Source organism: Sander lucioperca, chromosome 20 (assembly GCF_008315115.2).
Source record: "Sander lucioperca isolate FBNREF2018 chromosome 20, SLUC_FBN_1.2, whole genome shotgun sequence".
Taxonomy (NCBI): domain Eukaryota; kingdom Metazoa; phylum Chordata; class Actinopteri; order Perciformes; family Percidae; genus Sander; species Sander lucioperca.
In genome coordinates, this window is record NC_050192.1 from 9,271,553 (window position 1) to 9,286,983 (window position 15,431).

General features: G+C 42.9%; 1 protein-coding gene across 13 annotated transcripts in view; it reads right to left on the reverse strand.

The window, feature by feature from the left end:
- Positions 1 to 14,969, reverse strand: part of pcloa (piccolo presynaptic cytomatrix protein a) — a 64,960-nt gene extending 49,991 nt beyond the window's left edge. For 6 of the 13 annotated variants that reach the window (XM_035996349.1, XM_035996346.1, XM_031313731.2 and 3 more), the window contains exons 1-3: positions 9,853 to 10,311; positions 6,821 to 7,832; positions 3,688 to 4,710 (exon numbers count right to left, since the gene is read on the reverse strand). In XM_035996349.1, the coding sequence (XP_035852242.1) occupies positions 3,688 to 4,710; positions 6,821 to 7,832; positions 9,853 to 10,064 (2,247 nt within the window). In that variant the 5' untranslated portion in view covers positions 10,065 to 10,311. Of the gene's footprint in view, positions 1 to 3,687; positions 4,711 to 6,820; positions 7,833 to 9,852; positions 10,313 to 14,730 lie in introns of those variants that run through there. The other 7 variants (XR_004896111.1, XM_035996353.1, XM_035996351.1 and 4 more) reach the window with 4 other exon arrangements.
- Positions 14,970 to 15,431: the final 462 nt, after the last annotated feature.

Genomic DNA, 15,431 nt, shown 5'->3' on the forward strand with positions numbered 1-15,431 from the left:
CATTTGGACAGAGCCAGGCTAGTAGTTTCCCCCGTTTTCAGTCTTTATGCTAAGCAATGCTAACTGGCCGCTGACGATAGCTTCATATTTACCATACAGACATGAAAGTGGTATCAATCTTTTCATGTAACTCTCGCCAAGAATGCAAAGCATATTTCACAAAATGTCAAATATTCCTTTAAATATAATAGCTTTTGGCGCACTTTGTTTTTACTTTGAATGGAGCCTGGTTAACATGTTTCTCTGTTTCCTATCTTTGAGGTTAAAGAAATCCTTAAGATAAATGTGTTGTCAGTCCTTAAACCTGACAGCAGAAATCTTGGTTTGTTCCTTTACAACATTCAATGGCTAGGATCCTCCCTTTTCCACAGCCTTACAGTGTTTAATAATTAAGGCCAGGGAGGCCATTTGATATATTACAGCAAAGCATCTCTGATGAGTAAAATACTTTGTCAGCTGTATATCTGCAGTAATGTAGTGGTCATTTTAAAGGTGAGTAAACTGTAAACTCCCAATCAGACGTCAATTTAATTAATATAAAAAAATGAATGCACATTTGGTATGGTTAACTGTTATGTCAGACTACAGAGTAGCTGGGCACAGGTGCATTCACCCTTCACTACGTCATTGTATCTATGACTGGATCTTAAGAAGCAGGAACCATAGATTGTCATTAAGCAGCAAAATGGGAACAAATGCAGCTGTGACTCGAAATATTCCACAGAGCTTGGTAAGAAAGGTGAGATTCAGTTGGTTCTCATTGGTGTAGGTGATACAGGATGTAGCTTGCAGCCTCCTCTCTTAGCTTGGATTATTTCATTCGTGCTTGTTGGCAAAGTGGTGCCTCTCCCATTTTTACGCAAGACTTCTCAGACGAGCACACTCATTACTGATAAGGGCAACATGACATGGAGCCTGGAGCTACAGTAACATCACTGAGCAGCACTGGACACACACATCTACAGACTTTCCCTACATCAAAGGGTAGTAACAGTGAGAAAGGCAAAGGGATAGCACCACTAAGGGAGATTCTGACACAGAGAAAACACTGTGTTTAAGAGGAGGATAAGCACACAAGAAACACTGGTATTAAGTGTGACTCCTCCAGGCCTTATATTAAGATTAAAGGATACAGAGAAAGAATAGATTAAACAGAGTGAAATGATATAGAGATTTTAAGAAAATGTGACAAGAAAAAGATGGACAAAGATGGAGGGCTGTGATGGAGAAAAAAAAATGAAGAAGAAAATTGAGAAAAACCATGACGGTGAGTACTTTTCCGTCTGGGGTGCCTCTTTTCACGACTCATATTGATGAGGATTAAGCACAGACACTTCAGTCAAGGATCAAGCCTCGATAAAAATGACAGGCTTCCTGTTGCCCTTTAAATCCTTTTAAGAAACAGAGATTACGCCTACACACGGTTGACACATATGTTATGCATGCACTCTCAACCTTCAGTATTTTAGTGGACATACAGAACTGTAGCTAAATAGATCCCAAAAAACTAATGTACACCATAAATTGTAGTGATGAAAAGTCACTCAGAAGAGCAACACAACTACAGTATGCAAGTTCACACCAGCCTGCCCAGTCTCTAAAGTCTTGAAAATAAAACATACTGCTCAGTTACCACACACACTCACGTACACACACTCTGACCCACTCACATGCGTCAGCAAGTAAACCCCTACTGACAGCCAAAATTATGACAGCGAATGACACAGAAGCGAGGCACAGTACGTAGGGGGTAGATGACTCAACCAAGGTGTGTGTGTGTACTGTATGTCTCCTACAGCCATACTCCAAAAGGTACTGCTGTTTTAAGATTTAACTCATTTTATTCTAGTTCAAGATGTGTTGAATAGTGCTGTCACGACTGTAAACACATGGCAGCCATCTTGTTTTGGAGTGCTACTGTAGCAGTGGGGCAGGGGACAATTTCAATAATAATGTTGAACATTCATGTACTTCATAGCAACCTGTAGACAATTTGTTCATTTTAATAGAGAGGGCGGGCCCGGTTCATTTTGTTCACTTGCGACTAGCCAACCGCCCTATGAACAACTCTTTAACAATACCCCCCACCCAAGATCCAAGACGAAACTGACAGAAGGGTGGGACTGGTGAAAAAAGTCACAATTACACATCTGTTTGCTACTTCAACACCACGGACAGCACCATGGATTTACCAATACATAGCACAGTTAAGCTACTGATACAGAGCCATGGTCAGGTCCATAGAATCTAACTTGCACAACTACACACAACCAAACTGGCATGTCAAAATATTGATTAAGGATGATTGCTTATTGTTATGTGCGAGATTCCAGGAAGTCAGTGCTCCAAGCCAAGATATACCCGTTTCCCCCTCTTTTCAGTCTTTATGCTAAGCTAAGCTATCAAGTTGCTGGCTGTAGCCTTATGTTTAACGAACAGCATGAGTGTGGTATTACGTAACATGTGAAAGTTCAGACTGCACTGTACTGACATACAAAATGTGTCCATTCTTACATGTTGTAGGTTTCACCTTCATATCTGAGTAATAGTAATGAAAAGTAAAGGAAGGTAAATATCTCTTAGAAGCCAAGATTATTTTGCTAGATCTTTCTTTAACGAAATAAAGGTTAATTTCCCATGAGGATTTAGCATTTCCTGTACATAGATACGGTGGAGTCCATTCTCAGCTCAGTCCCACTCGCTGTTACAGAAGACTCTTCAGTGAACCAAAAATACACAGCAGACTACTAAAGACACACTTAAACCACCAGCTAACAAAGTAGTTAATAGGCGAAGCCATGATAGAGCTACTGGTTGACAAACACTAGATTGTGCCCTGACTCGCATGACCATGTCAAGAGGATATAATTAAATATTATACCGTAAATCACTTAGGGCTTCAGTTAATTTAACCATGCATGGCTGATAATTTTCAATGAATATGTAGAATATGAGTGGCATATAGATAATAACTAAGATACTTCATATGGAATATGAAGTGGATGTAGCTGGCATATGTGAATATGTTTTGCCTCCATGCTGAGAAACCACTCAACCGAAAGCACTTTTTGGCCTATATTACCACAATATACTGATCCTACACCATAGAGTACCATCTGCTCTGTGGAACTCAACGCAGTCTTGTGTTGTTGCATCCATGTGGGACAAAACACCACGGTAACACCGGCAAACCAGTCCCCACACCTCGGAAGATAAGCAGGCCAAAAGTGTTTGATTTCCACGTCATCATTGAGCAAACTAAGACAATGAATAGACACACTCATGTGCACAAACGCACACAATCGAACACGCATCGCATGCATGATACAAATCCTACAAGCTTGCATCTGATTTCACCATGAAAGAATAGTCAATAGAAAGATATTTGTGCATTTTGTACACACAAGCAGACATGGTCACACAAACACATATACTGTACAGACACACGGTAAACTAATGTACAACTAGTAACATGCTATCCTCCTTTCAGAGTACTTTTCAAGATGCTACTGGGGAAAAACGCAGAGCTGAAAACTCCTAATGGTATCTTTACAGTGACCTATTTCAAAGAAACATCTAAAGGATGTTTGCGTTCTATTTATACACGACAGATTGCATAAATTACGGGTAGATGCAGTGTGTTGAAAGCACAGGAAGCTGTGGGGCTTAAAAAACGGTAGTTCTTACCTCTCCTAAATGGGGAGTAGGATTAAATCCACAAAGATTGCAAACTGTCTTCTTGCACTCGGTGCAGAAGCTGTAGTTGGGCGTGTCTGCTGAGCCAGTGTTCAGCTCCACATTACAGAGAGGGCAGCTTTCCTTGGTTGTTGAGGCTGGGGCAGGTCCAGGTTTGGCTGCTGGCACCTTCTCTTCCTGTTCCACAGAAATGGTTCTGGGGGGTTTCTTGGACTTAGTTGGAGTGTCAGGAGCAGAGTCCGAATCAGGAGGAGACCCAGGTAGAGAGAAGGGGGAGTCAGGTGGTGAGCCGGGGCCAGAATCTGCAGGAGAACCTGGTCCAGAGTCTAGGGGTGACCCAGGTGGAGAACCTGCTGCCTTCTCATCCTCTCCAGAGACAAGATTAGAGGCTGAATTCAAGAGTGATGATCCAAAGCTGAACATTTGAGAAGCAGCAGCTGGAGGTTTTGCCGTTTCTGTCAACCCTCCAAAACCGCCAAACAACTTCCCAGCCACTGACTCCTCCTGCTTTGGTGCGGCCTGTGCTTGAGGCTTCGACGATTCCATCAAACCGCCAAACCCACCAAACAGTTTCCCTGTAACGGACTCGGCAGCTTGTGAAGCAGCCGCAGGAGGTTTGGCTGTGTCTGTCAAGCTTCCCAGACTGATACCTCCAAATCCCCCAAAGAAGCTGGACTCCTGTTTGGCTTTAGATGGAGACTGCTGGGGACTGGACTTCGGCTGAATGGGGCGGCCTGTCTTGGGGTCAATCTTGGGGGATCCTCCCAATGAGGAGCCAGGGGAAAGCGGCCCAGGAGAGGTAGGACCTGGGGATTTCTGCCTGGGTGTGGTTGGCGGCGTTAACCCTTGGTCGGTGGTACTCTGCTGCTTTATCAACAGCTTGCCAGGCTTGCCAGATGCCTGTCTCTGGGGTGAGGGCGGGGCTGAGCCTTGTTTGGGCTTTGTCATTCCAGGGGGATCCATACCTCCCATCGCTCGCTGCATCTGGCAGTTCAGACATAGCCACTCTTTACCCTGTGCATGAAACAAAAGATGGGTTAGATTTGACTGGAACAAATGTATACACCGTTATGAGCACAGACACAAATAGCATGTGTAATAACAGTATATACACAGGCAAGCATAACCAATTAAACCCCTAAAATAATCATTTTCAAGACAAATTTAGAGACATGTCCACTAATTAATGTATCAAATGATGTTAAATCCTGTTTTCCATAGGCAAATCATTTCTTATACCATGAGATAATTCAAATCTGGCAGGAGTTACATAAATACTAATACGTAATACAAAAATATTTATATTAACATGTGTTTCTAACTAAAACAGAATAAAAACATGTTGTTTCTACACATGATTGTTTTAATTCAGCAATAACACAAAGTCTGTAAACCAAAGGAATATTTTTAACAGAAAGGCATACACTATTTATTTATTAATGCTATCGGTTCATTCATCTATCATAGGTTGTGTAAATGTTAGACAACCATAAACAGTTGCATTTCATTGTCTCTGTTTTGACCATACGGTATATGTCAACACCTGCTATCAAAAAAGCCTGGTTACACCATAGTGCTCTTTGTTTAGTGTTCAGGGTATCTAGGTTTCCACTGTGTGTAAACCACAGTGTTTGAAGGGGGCCAATGTTGACAATTTGATCACTATCTAGAAAAGAACAATTGCAATTGCATACAACATAAACAGAGATGAGGTCAATTCAACCAATCTAAAAAGTATACAGTGTAGTATACTGTAACGGCAAACAGCATTACATTTGTAGACGTTATTCTGAATTCAATCTGCATAATAATAAATCCTAAGAAGAGGCTGAAGTAGAAGGAACCGGTCATTCTGCTGGGCTGTAATCAATGCCCACTAGTGTTTTCTGTCCATGTGTAACAGGGTGTCGTCACTGGCTGGCACAGTATCTTCCTGTGGCCATGACATGAGTCACCTTCCATCAACTTTCCCTGGGTCCATATGGTCCCTCTGCTCCTCAAATCATGTGCCACTCTTATGAGATGCAGTCCCTTCGCCAGGCTCAGAGAACAGCAATATGATGCTAACAGCCTCGTATTGGATTTAATAATAGAGCAAATATATTTGGTCTTATATTTGAACTTATTTTTAAAATATTAGTTTTATTCGTTTGAATCATACCCATCGTCAATAATTTCCATTGTTTCCAATTCAGTTTGACTGCTTTTGAGAATTTCCTCTCTCTATATCACGAAAGTAATTTAATGATATTTAAGATGTTCATTAAGCTCTTAACATTTGAGCGTGAATACTGGAGTAAATAAGCTTTGATGATTACATTTTGCAGTGTAATGTGGATTTAGCAACCTGAATAGACACTTTGATATTTCACAAACAGAAAATGTAATAATTTGTGACTTTTCCCACCCCATGCGATCAATAACATGGACTGTCTTGTGTATTATTAGACAAATGCCAGTATCCCTGACAGTGGACTGGTATTTTATTTGACCGTATTTATTATTTGGAAAACTGACGGCTACATATGCAAAATGCTTACATCAACGTAAGTCACTAAAACGTCCCATGGCATGACAATTTCACTTTATGAGGTTTTTTAACATTAACATGAGCCTGCCTATGGTCCCCCAGTGGCTAGAAATGGCTATAGGTGTAAACCGAGCCCTGGGTATCCTGCTCTGCCTTTGAGAAAATGAAAGCTCAGATGGGCCAATCTGGAATCTTCCCTTTATGACGTCATAAGGAGGAAGGTTACCTCCCCTTTCTCTGCTTTGCCCGCCTAGAGAATTTGGCCCACCCATGAGAGAGAGACATCATGGCTTTCAAACGAGCGAAGCATGGCAGTTGGTCAAGGCCACACCCCCACCCTCCACCTTGCCCCCCCTCTCCTCCTCAATAGCATTTAAAGCTACAGACATAGAAATGGCACATCCTAAGGAAAGCTCGTAGTTGCTGTAATTCTGCACCAAGGCTGAATTTCGGGAAAGAGACTTCAGATACAGTATTAGGGGACCACTAAGGCCTATATAAAAGCATCCAAAAAGCAGCATGTCATAGGACCTTTAAAGGAACATATCAAAGAAAAGAGAAAAGGTTTTAAAAATAAAAAAATAAAAATCTTACCGCTGAGTCTGGGGGGCTGAACCCGCAGAGGCTGCAGACCTGGTTCTTACACTCAGTGCAGTTGTTGTAATTAGGGGGGTCCTTCGACCCAATGTTTAGCTGGGTGGTCTTACACAGTGGACAGAGTCCTGCTCCAGGTTTTCCAGCCCCCTGCTGACCAGGCGGCCCTCCGCTCTTAGCTGGCTCTACAGGATGAGCCCCAAGGCCTGGTGGCCCTTGCTGTTTGGGGCCAGGCTTCCCAGGTCCTTGCTGAGGGGGTCCACCTTTTTGCTGGGGAGGGCCATGCTGTATGGCACCTTGACCTGGTGGTCCTTGACCTGGTTTGGGGGCCTGTTGCCCTGGGGGTCCTTGGCCTGGTTGACCCTGACTTTGCCTGGGGGCCTGCCCAGGAGGACCCTGGCCAGATTTTGGCCCCTGGCCTGGTGGTCCCTGTCCTTGCCTGGGGGCCTGCCCAGGGGGTCCTTGGCCTGGAGGACCTTGGCCAGATTTTGGTCCCTGGCCTGGTGGTCCCTGTCCTTGTCTGGGTCCCTGACCAGGGGGTCCTTGCCCTGGTTTTGGCCCCTGCCCAGGAGGGCCCTGACCCTGTTTCTGAGGTCCTCCCTGTTGTGGTCCCTTTGGACCTGGCCCTTGCTGAGGGCCCTTGCCTGGTGGCTTTCCTCCCTGCTTGGACTCAAGTGTTGCAGATGCATCTCCCTCCTCCTCATCCCCAAATAGTCCAAACTTGGGAATGTTGACAGAATCCCCCATGGAGGATATGGAAGAGGAGACAGAGGAGGTCATAGATGACATGAAGCTGGAGCCAAACATGCTGGATGACTTGGTCTCTGGGTCTTTTGGCTCCTGCCGGAATCTGGATTCAAAAAGGCTGAGGGATGAGGGGCTGCGGCCCGGTGTGGGCTTGCCAGGTGGACCCTGGTTGAAGGCGTCTACAGTACGACTCTTACTGAGACCTGTAGGGCCCCTGGAGGCCCCTACCTGCTGGGAACGCTGATGGGTATCAGATTCTGATGGTCTGGAAAAGAGAAAAAGAGAAAGTTTTTCTTAGCACTGCTTTTATTGCTATTGTTGATTTGTGTTTACTTTAGAAATGCGAGAACATTTTATAAGCCAAGTCCACACCAACTCTCAGCTGACCCAGTGTCAAAATACAAACAACAGACCTGTCAATGAGACCAGATGGCTCTGAAATAGACTTCAGCTCATTTACCTGCCTTATCCCTTAATTTGTCACTATAATTTGTGATGTGTGTGGTGATCAACTGACACTAAAATCATGAAGAACCTAAATAGCTCTCATATTAATTCATGCTAATACTTGCTAATGAATAAAGTATCAGTATATGTAGTCTTTTCAGTGCATTTACTATGTTCCATCTCAAACAGTATTGCTTATGATGTTTACCAACTTCTCTGCCTCTACTGTAGCTTTACTGTGCTAAATTAAGACCATAAAACTAGCTCTTTGTTAATGTCAGGGCCTTTCAACACATCAGTGGACACAGAATGTGAAGCTAGCAGCCCTGGGGTAAAGCTGACAGGAAAGTGAATACCGCTGAATGACATGGAGTGTAGATCACTGAGATAGAAAGGGAAATGTTTGCCTCTATGGGGGTGAGATGAGACATCTTTGTTAGCTCAGGCTGAGAGGCAACCTACACAACCAACACACACTGCTAAGAACAAGCGTGAAAGTCAATGGGATCCTTAGAGAAATGCATCAATGTAGGCTGTTTTGTTATTGTATGATGATGTGTGTATGCAACATACAGACCCAGTGGTTTCTTAGGCTGCTGTTTGAAAGTCCCTGGTGCTTCTGCCATTATGTCTGAGAAAAATTACATTACCAGGCAATAAAGTTTAATGTTGTAATGAATACAGCATTTTTTTTTTTTTTTTACAATGAGCACTGAGTAATACATGACTCTGCATGGTAAGAGACCAGCAAACATTGCACTGCAGACAGTAGCAGCGTATTTCAGCACCTTGGACAGCGACCAAACTCCGAGACTAATGCCAAGATGAAATCCCACTTTTAAATACAAAAAAAAAAAGCAGAAATCAGCAGGAGGGAAGTCTGTGAGTGATGACATTAACGCTGCTGTTCTATTTATAGTCATATTTATATTAATGCACCCCCTCCCCTCCCCTCCCTCATCTCTAGCTCGGGTATAAATAAAAAATTTCCACCAATTGGAGCCATTTAGCAGCACCGCACATCATTTTATTAGATATCGAGGGATCTTTCACTATTATATGAGTAACATTTAAATCGGAAGCGTTATGGAACTGACAGCATATTGTTTTCATTTGCAGCTTTCTACCTCCCCCTCCATAACACAGCATCATATCCAATTTATGCGAGATTCAGAAGTAGAGAGTATAATTGGCAATATTTTAAAGAGCGGATACACGGCTGATAAAGGTAGTGGATTTGTTTATCTGGGTGTTCAAACGTCGTTCAGATGGGAAAAAAAACAGTGGGCACGACAAATTTTCTTACCCAGCAGGCTTTTCGAAAATTTCGCACAAATAGGCTACTGGAGGTGTGTCTCTCTGATCTCACACGGAGAGACAACCCGCGGACACTGAGTCAAACCATTCACCAATTCAGACTAATTTCACACATTGAGTCTTAGAAAAGAGAACGGCGAGCAATTAAACGAGGCCTGTGCAAATGTGTAAAGACAGCAGAATACACAACGTTCAAAGCGGCAGTTTGTCAATTAAACGTGCCCAGGCAATATTAGAGCTCTAGGCTATCAGACGACAAATCTTTTACTGTCATGCTGATCATCAAATGTTAATGATAATCCATTACAGTGAGCTCTAAGAATGGAATCATTTCTTAGTGCGGTTGGGAGGATCAAAAATGGGCGTGAACAAGCTCCCTGCCTCCTTATAGCATCTTTGACGCTTTCCAAATGATTCTTCACACAACCACAACACATCCATCGGTCCTCTCTCACGAATCATAGCGTGGTTAGTGTGGATACTTTAAGTGCATAAAAATGCTGGTAAAAAAAAAGCCCTGCCTTCGTGCAGCTGCTGCGCCTCCGGGCTGCCTGCCTTGCGCCCTTGACATCACCGCGGCGAGCTGCCTCCTCTGCTCCTCGCTGAGTTCACTCAGGTTGACCGGTGTCCCATCGGGGACCCGGACGAAGCCGCCTTTCCCGTCAGGTGCCAGCCCCTCTGGTAGCCCAGACGGCGGCCCTTCGCCTCCTTCCAAGCTCGCTTCGTTCCCCATGATCGACCCCTCCCGTCCACTGTATTCGGATCAATGTACGACCCGAGCTCCCTCCGCGTTTTTACGTCCAAAGTGCGCAGAGAAGACGGCGTTTCTCGGTATCTCGTAGCATCTCAGATGATTTATTTTCAGAGGTTACTTTTCTTCCCTGTGATGTCGTTCCTTTTCCCTCGTTTCTCCTTGTTTTTCCGTGTCGCGCATCTCTGCAGCTGTACACCACAGTTACCACAGTTTTCCGTGAGGGGGGGTCTCTGTTTTACTATTGCTCAGTCAAAGAAGGTGGCTTCCGGTAGGTTTTACAAAAATAAAATCATAATTAGCTAGTGTTAATGTAGGTATTAAGTTGTGTGTCATTGGGAAATAAATTAACTGCATAATGCAGAGCCTGAAATTAATCTAAACATGAAAAACCACATATACACTATACCACACAAAGAATACCATGTAGATCGTATAGCATAGCAGATGAGTGGAAAATAAGTCTGCCAGTCTTCACTTTAAAAGTCTGGACTTCTGCTCCGCCACCCTGACACTTCATTATTGTAATCTCAAATAAAACATTTTAAGGCTTTTATATTGACACCAAACGTATATCAGGCTCTTTCCGTTATTTTCTACGTAACACTGGTTCTCTTGACGCAGGATCTCCAACAACCTCTCGACTCTGCTGCTCACCGCGCATGTGCCTCCTCTGACAGGTGATCCGAAGACATCAGCGGAGGAAAATATGTTTAAAGGGGACTTACTGTGCTAAATGTGTCTGGTTTGATTGTTTAAAGAATCGAGGCTAAGCGGAACATAAAGGACGGGGGGGGGGGGGGGTCATTGATGTTTTTGTTTTAGTCCTTTATTATCATTTTAAAATAGAAAGACAAGATAGTTGTAGTAAATATTGTTTGTGGGTCAAGTATCTGGAGCTCCAACGAAAGGCTTAAGGAAGTTCATATACTGTATGATCACACACCCAACCTCTCCACATACAAAGCTTCTCTGTCTTGTTTTATCCCAGAGTGAGAAAAATGCTTTCCCAGGATTTATACTGTATATAATAAGAAACTCTATGTGCGTCTTTTTCCATCCAGGCCTAGCCATTCCACAGAGCAACTAAAAGCATTAGAGCAATGGCATTTAAAATGCCATATATCTAATTTTAGGGGAAATTGCTACCACAAAATATTCACAAACACAGATAAAACATCTGCAAAGGTCTTCAGATGACAATAGCATGAATAATACCGCGTTGTTCTTTTTTTCAGTTGGCAGCTGTAAGATGTCTCATTTTATGTCTTAACGCTTTATATTCTCAAATGTGCAACTGAAGGCTGGCAGGATGCATGTGGGAACATTAGGTTGACTGTAGCCAGATACATCATAATGAATTATTTATCTCCTTTTGTGAATATTGGTTGTTATCATGGGGAACCCTGCATGTGATTAAATAAGTGTAAAATAAAAAGCTCACTAATGAAAGAGAATCAGAGGCTGCAGTATGTTGCATCCAGTATATGAACCTGAAAGCAAAATGAGACATAATTCCATTTCATCAGCCCACATGCTGAAAATGACTGCAGAACAAACCTATAGTATATTTAGCTCCACTGTATTGAGAATATGCACAGCCAGTCACCCGATCCCGCGCGTAGGATATTAAAATCTTTTGCCTCTGCTGTACATCAAACTGATATGTTGCATTATGACAGCGAGTGCTCATTTGCTGTGTTGTCTGTGGAGCTCTGGGGCAGATGTGTCCTCTATGCACCCAGCTCAGAGCCCTCAGTACCTGGGCAGGGGTGAAGAGGAAGGCTGGGTGACTAGTCTGAACCAAGGGGAACCCAGCCAAAGACAGATATTTACTGTATGTGCGTCCATCATTTTTTACATAGAAAAAAATTCAGAATAAAAGGATTAAGGACCATGTGACACTACAGATAATTATTTAAACCCAATGGTAGATGTGATGACAGCTCCTGCAAGTGGAATATTAGATACCATTGTATTCTGTCTGTGTCTTTGCTGTTGTATGCCTAACCGTTTGATTTTAGCTTACAAATTATAACAAAATATAGCACAATTTGAATCGTGAGGGCAATGCACAACATATAAATGTTTTGTCTGTTTCCTTATAGTTTGACATTTTGGGAAATGTGCTTATTTGATTTCTAGCAAAGAGTTAAATGACAAGATTGATACCACTCTAATGTCTGCACAGTAATATGAAGCATGGAGCCAGGAGATGGTTAGCTAAGCTTAGCAAAAAGACTGGAATCAGGGGGAAACAGCTACCCTGGCTCTGTCCAAACGTAACAAAGTCTACCTTTTAGCACCTCTAAAGCTCACTAATTAACATCTTGTTTGTTTAATCCATACAAAAACTGAAATGTATACAGGGGGTTATGTGCTGTATTTTTCCTGTGGGTTGCGAAGAAAGCCACTCTTCCAAATAGCCTGACACTTAACCCCAGAAAAACCAAACCCTGTCGATTTTACACTTTGTTTTTTGTACAGCTTAAACAAACAAGATATAATGTGTTAATTAGTGAGTTTTAGAGGTGGTGGCATATTTCTTTAACCTCTGCATGGATCTAGGCCACCCATTTACCTCTGTTTCTAGTGTTTATACTAAGTTAAGTAACTAAGTTAAACTGTCCCCTGGCTCTGTCTTCAAAAGGGTTATGTGCTAGACTAGTTCTTGCACACACAAAAAGCTTAAACATGGTAAAAACAACAAGTCGTGGTTTTATATGCAGGAAGTTACTGCACCTGGCCAAGAAATAGCGCCTTTCCCTTCAGACAGAGCCAGGCTAACTGTTTCCCCTGCTTCCAGTCTTAATGCTAAGCTAAGCTAACTGCTCCTGGCTCTTACAGACATCTTATCTAACTCTCAAAAAGAAAATAATCATATTTCTTAAAGTGTAAAATGTTTCCTTTAATAGATTAGAGGCGGGGAAATGGCCATCCACCAACATGCTGTTGACCATGGTGGGTGTTGCGGCCACAGGGTTCAAATCAGCTTTACTGTTTCCTTTCATGCTTTGCTTTTTTTTGCTCCTTCCTTAATTCCCTTTTCTTTATCTGCACATTTAGAATCATATTTTCTTCATCCCTACCTCATCTCTTTGGCGTTCCTATGTATAGATATGCCTCATTTTTTTATTAGTTGTCTTCCTTTTTCCTTTCAGTCTTTCTCCTCCTCACCTTAGTATATGTGTAGGCAGCGGTGAGCCTTGGTTTCTGTCTTCAGTGATAAACGATGAGTGTAGCGATTGCTCTGCCCCTGCGCTTCTTCCCACTGATCACTGAAGCGTGTCCTGATTGTCTCTATGTGAGGCGGAAGCCTCTCTCTCTCTCTCTCTGAAGCATCCAGTCATGAAGCAAACACATTCACCCACCCAGACAGGCAGACACACAAACACACAGGTGTAAACACACCACATCAAACACAGACCCGGGGACAAGCACTCTCTGAGGCATGTGCAAACCCAGCAGTTTATACGCATGGAGCTGTCTGACTGCTTCACCCTCCAGCCAGGAGGTATGTACATACACACCCTCAAATTACCCTCTGCTGTATCCAGCGGGATTAGGCTGACCGCCACAACACACACACACACACACACACACCTTTCAGGGCCCTTTAAGTATCCCCGGGCTAAATGTATCCCCAATAAGGATGCATTCCTGAAATCCTACTTAAGTAAATGTACAGCAAAATGTGCTTTAAGTTCGACAATGCTTTCCTAGCTTTGTGCTTCTTTTTTGCCAGCTCAGCCATGACGATAGTGTGAAAAACTCCATCGCTACCTTGTTAGCCGGTTCCTGAATGGGCGTATGTGTGTAGTGCCATGAAGCAATACGTTACATCGCGAGACCTGATATCACGCGATACTTCCTGACGCTGAGGCCGGCGGCTCGCCGGACGAAAGTTGCAAGGGTGGTTTTTCCACTCACAGGCGCTAGGGGGAAGCGAGATGACCATCCTTCAACTCGAAAAAAGTCATAACCATTCCAATGACTCCAAAGCTGTACAGTTAAGGTAAATTAAGCTAAAAAAAAACTGCATAGTTCCCCTTTAATGTAAGATCTTAATGTGAAATGTAACTAGTGCTGTCAGATAACTGTAGTGAAGTAAAAAGAACAATAGGTCCTTCTGAAGTATAGTAAAGTACAAGTACCTTAAAACAGCATTAAAATAAAGTAGTTGAACTTCGTTTTTGACAATTTGTGTGAGATGTATTTGTGCTGTGTAGCCAGGCCAATGTAACTTGAGTCTGGTAACCAGATAACACACACTGCACTGTGTTCATTAAATTTGGATATTCAGTTGGGGTATGAGGCAAAGACACTAACAAAGGCAATTTATTTTGCTGCAGGGATCGGTGCAACTACAAAACCTAGCTTTAAAAGTACTAACAATATCTTACTACACACTTACAAGTTGCAGGTTTACCCATTAACACAATTCACCAAAGACACCACTATCAAAAAAAGATACCTTTTAGACAAATATTTCCCACAATAGCATCTTTTCCCCTGTAATAGAGTGGAGTTCTTGTCTAAAAACAATCTACGAGAACCTTCCTATGAGAGCTTTTAATCCATAATCCCCTGTTCTATTGAGAAACAAGCAGTTTTGTCTCCAAAAGACAAGCAAAAAAGAGTTACATACCTTTACTTTAGTGTGTTAATGTGCAGGAGTATGTATCCACAACGTCGGTATGATGAGGTAAGGGAGCTCCAGGGAAATGGCGTACATGCATGTGATGTTTAATTTCTGCTATATTAGGACTGAGCCTTTCTCATCCCTATTAGCAAACCTGGCACGAGCCTAACACCACCCCTCGGCGCTTTTTCTCCTGACCACAGACACAGAGGCTCCCTTCCTTTCCTCTCCTTTCTCAATCTTACTATCTACATGCTTGCGCACAGGCACACGGGTAGGCGTGCTTGGGTGCACCTGCTGCCAACACGCACACACTCACACAAACACAGGCTCTGACACACACACAGAGACATAAGAGGCCCCTCTAATCCTCTTTTCTACTGAGAGATAGGCCAATCACACACTGCTCTGCATTCTAAGATGTTTTCTTGTACACACAGTGCATGGAGTCCTGCTGTAGCTCTCTGATATAGTTGAGGGTCAGGTTAACTCACTGGCAATCAACTGAAAATAACAAAACAAACAACAGCACAACAAAAAATAGAAAACAAGCTCCCAAATCAATTATTCATCCCTTGCCAAACTACATTTTACCCAAAGAATACTTTCCCTCTCAGCAGCCAAAAGCTGCACTGAGAAGCCCTAAACACAACCATCTGTTGAGGCCAGTAAACACAAACAAGGTAAGTGGTATATTATTGCTCTGC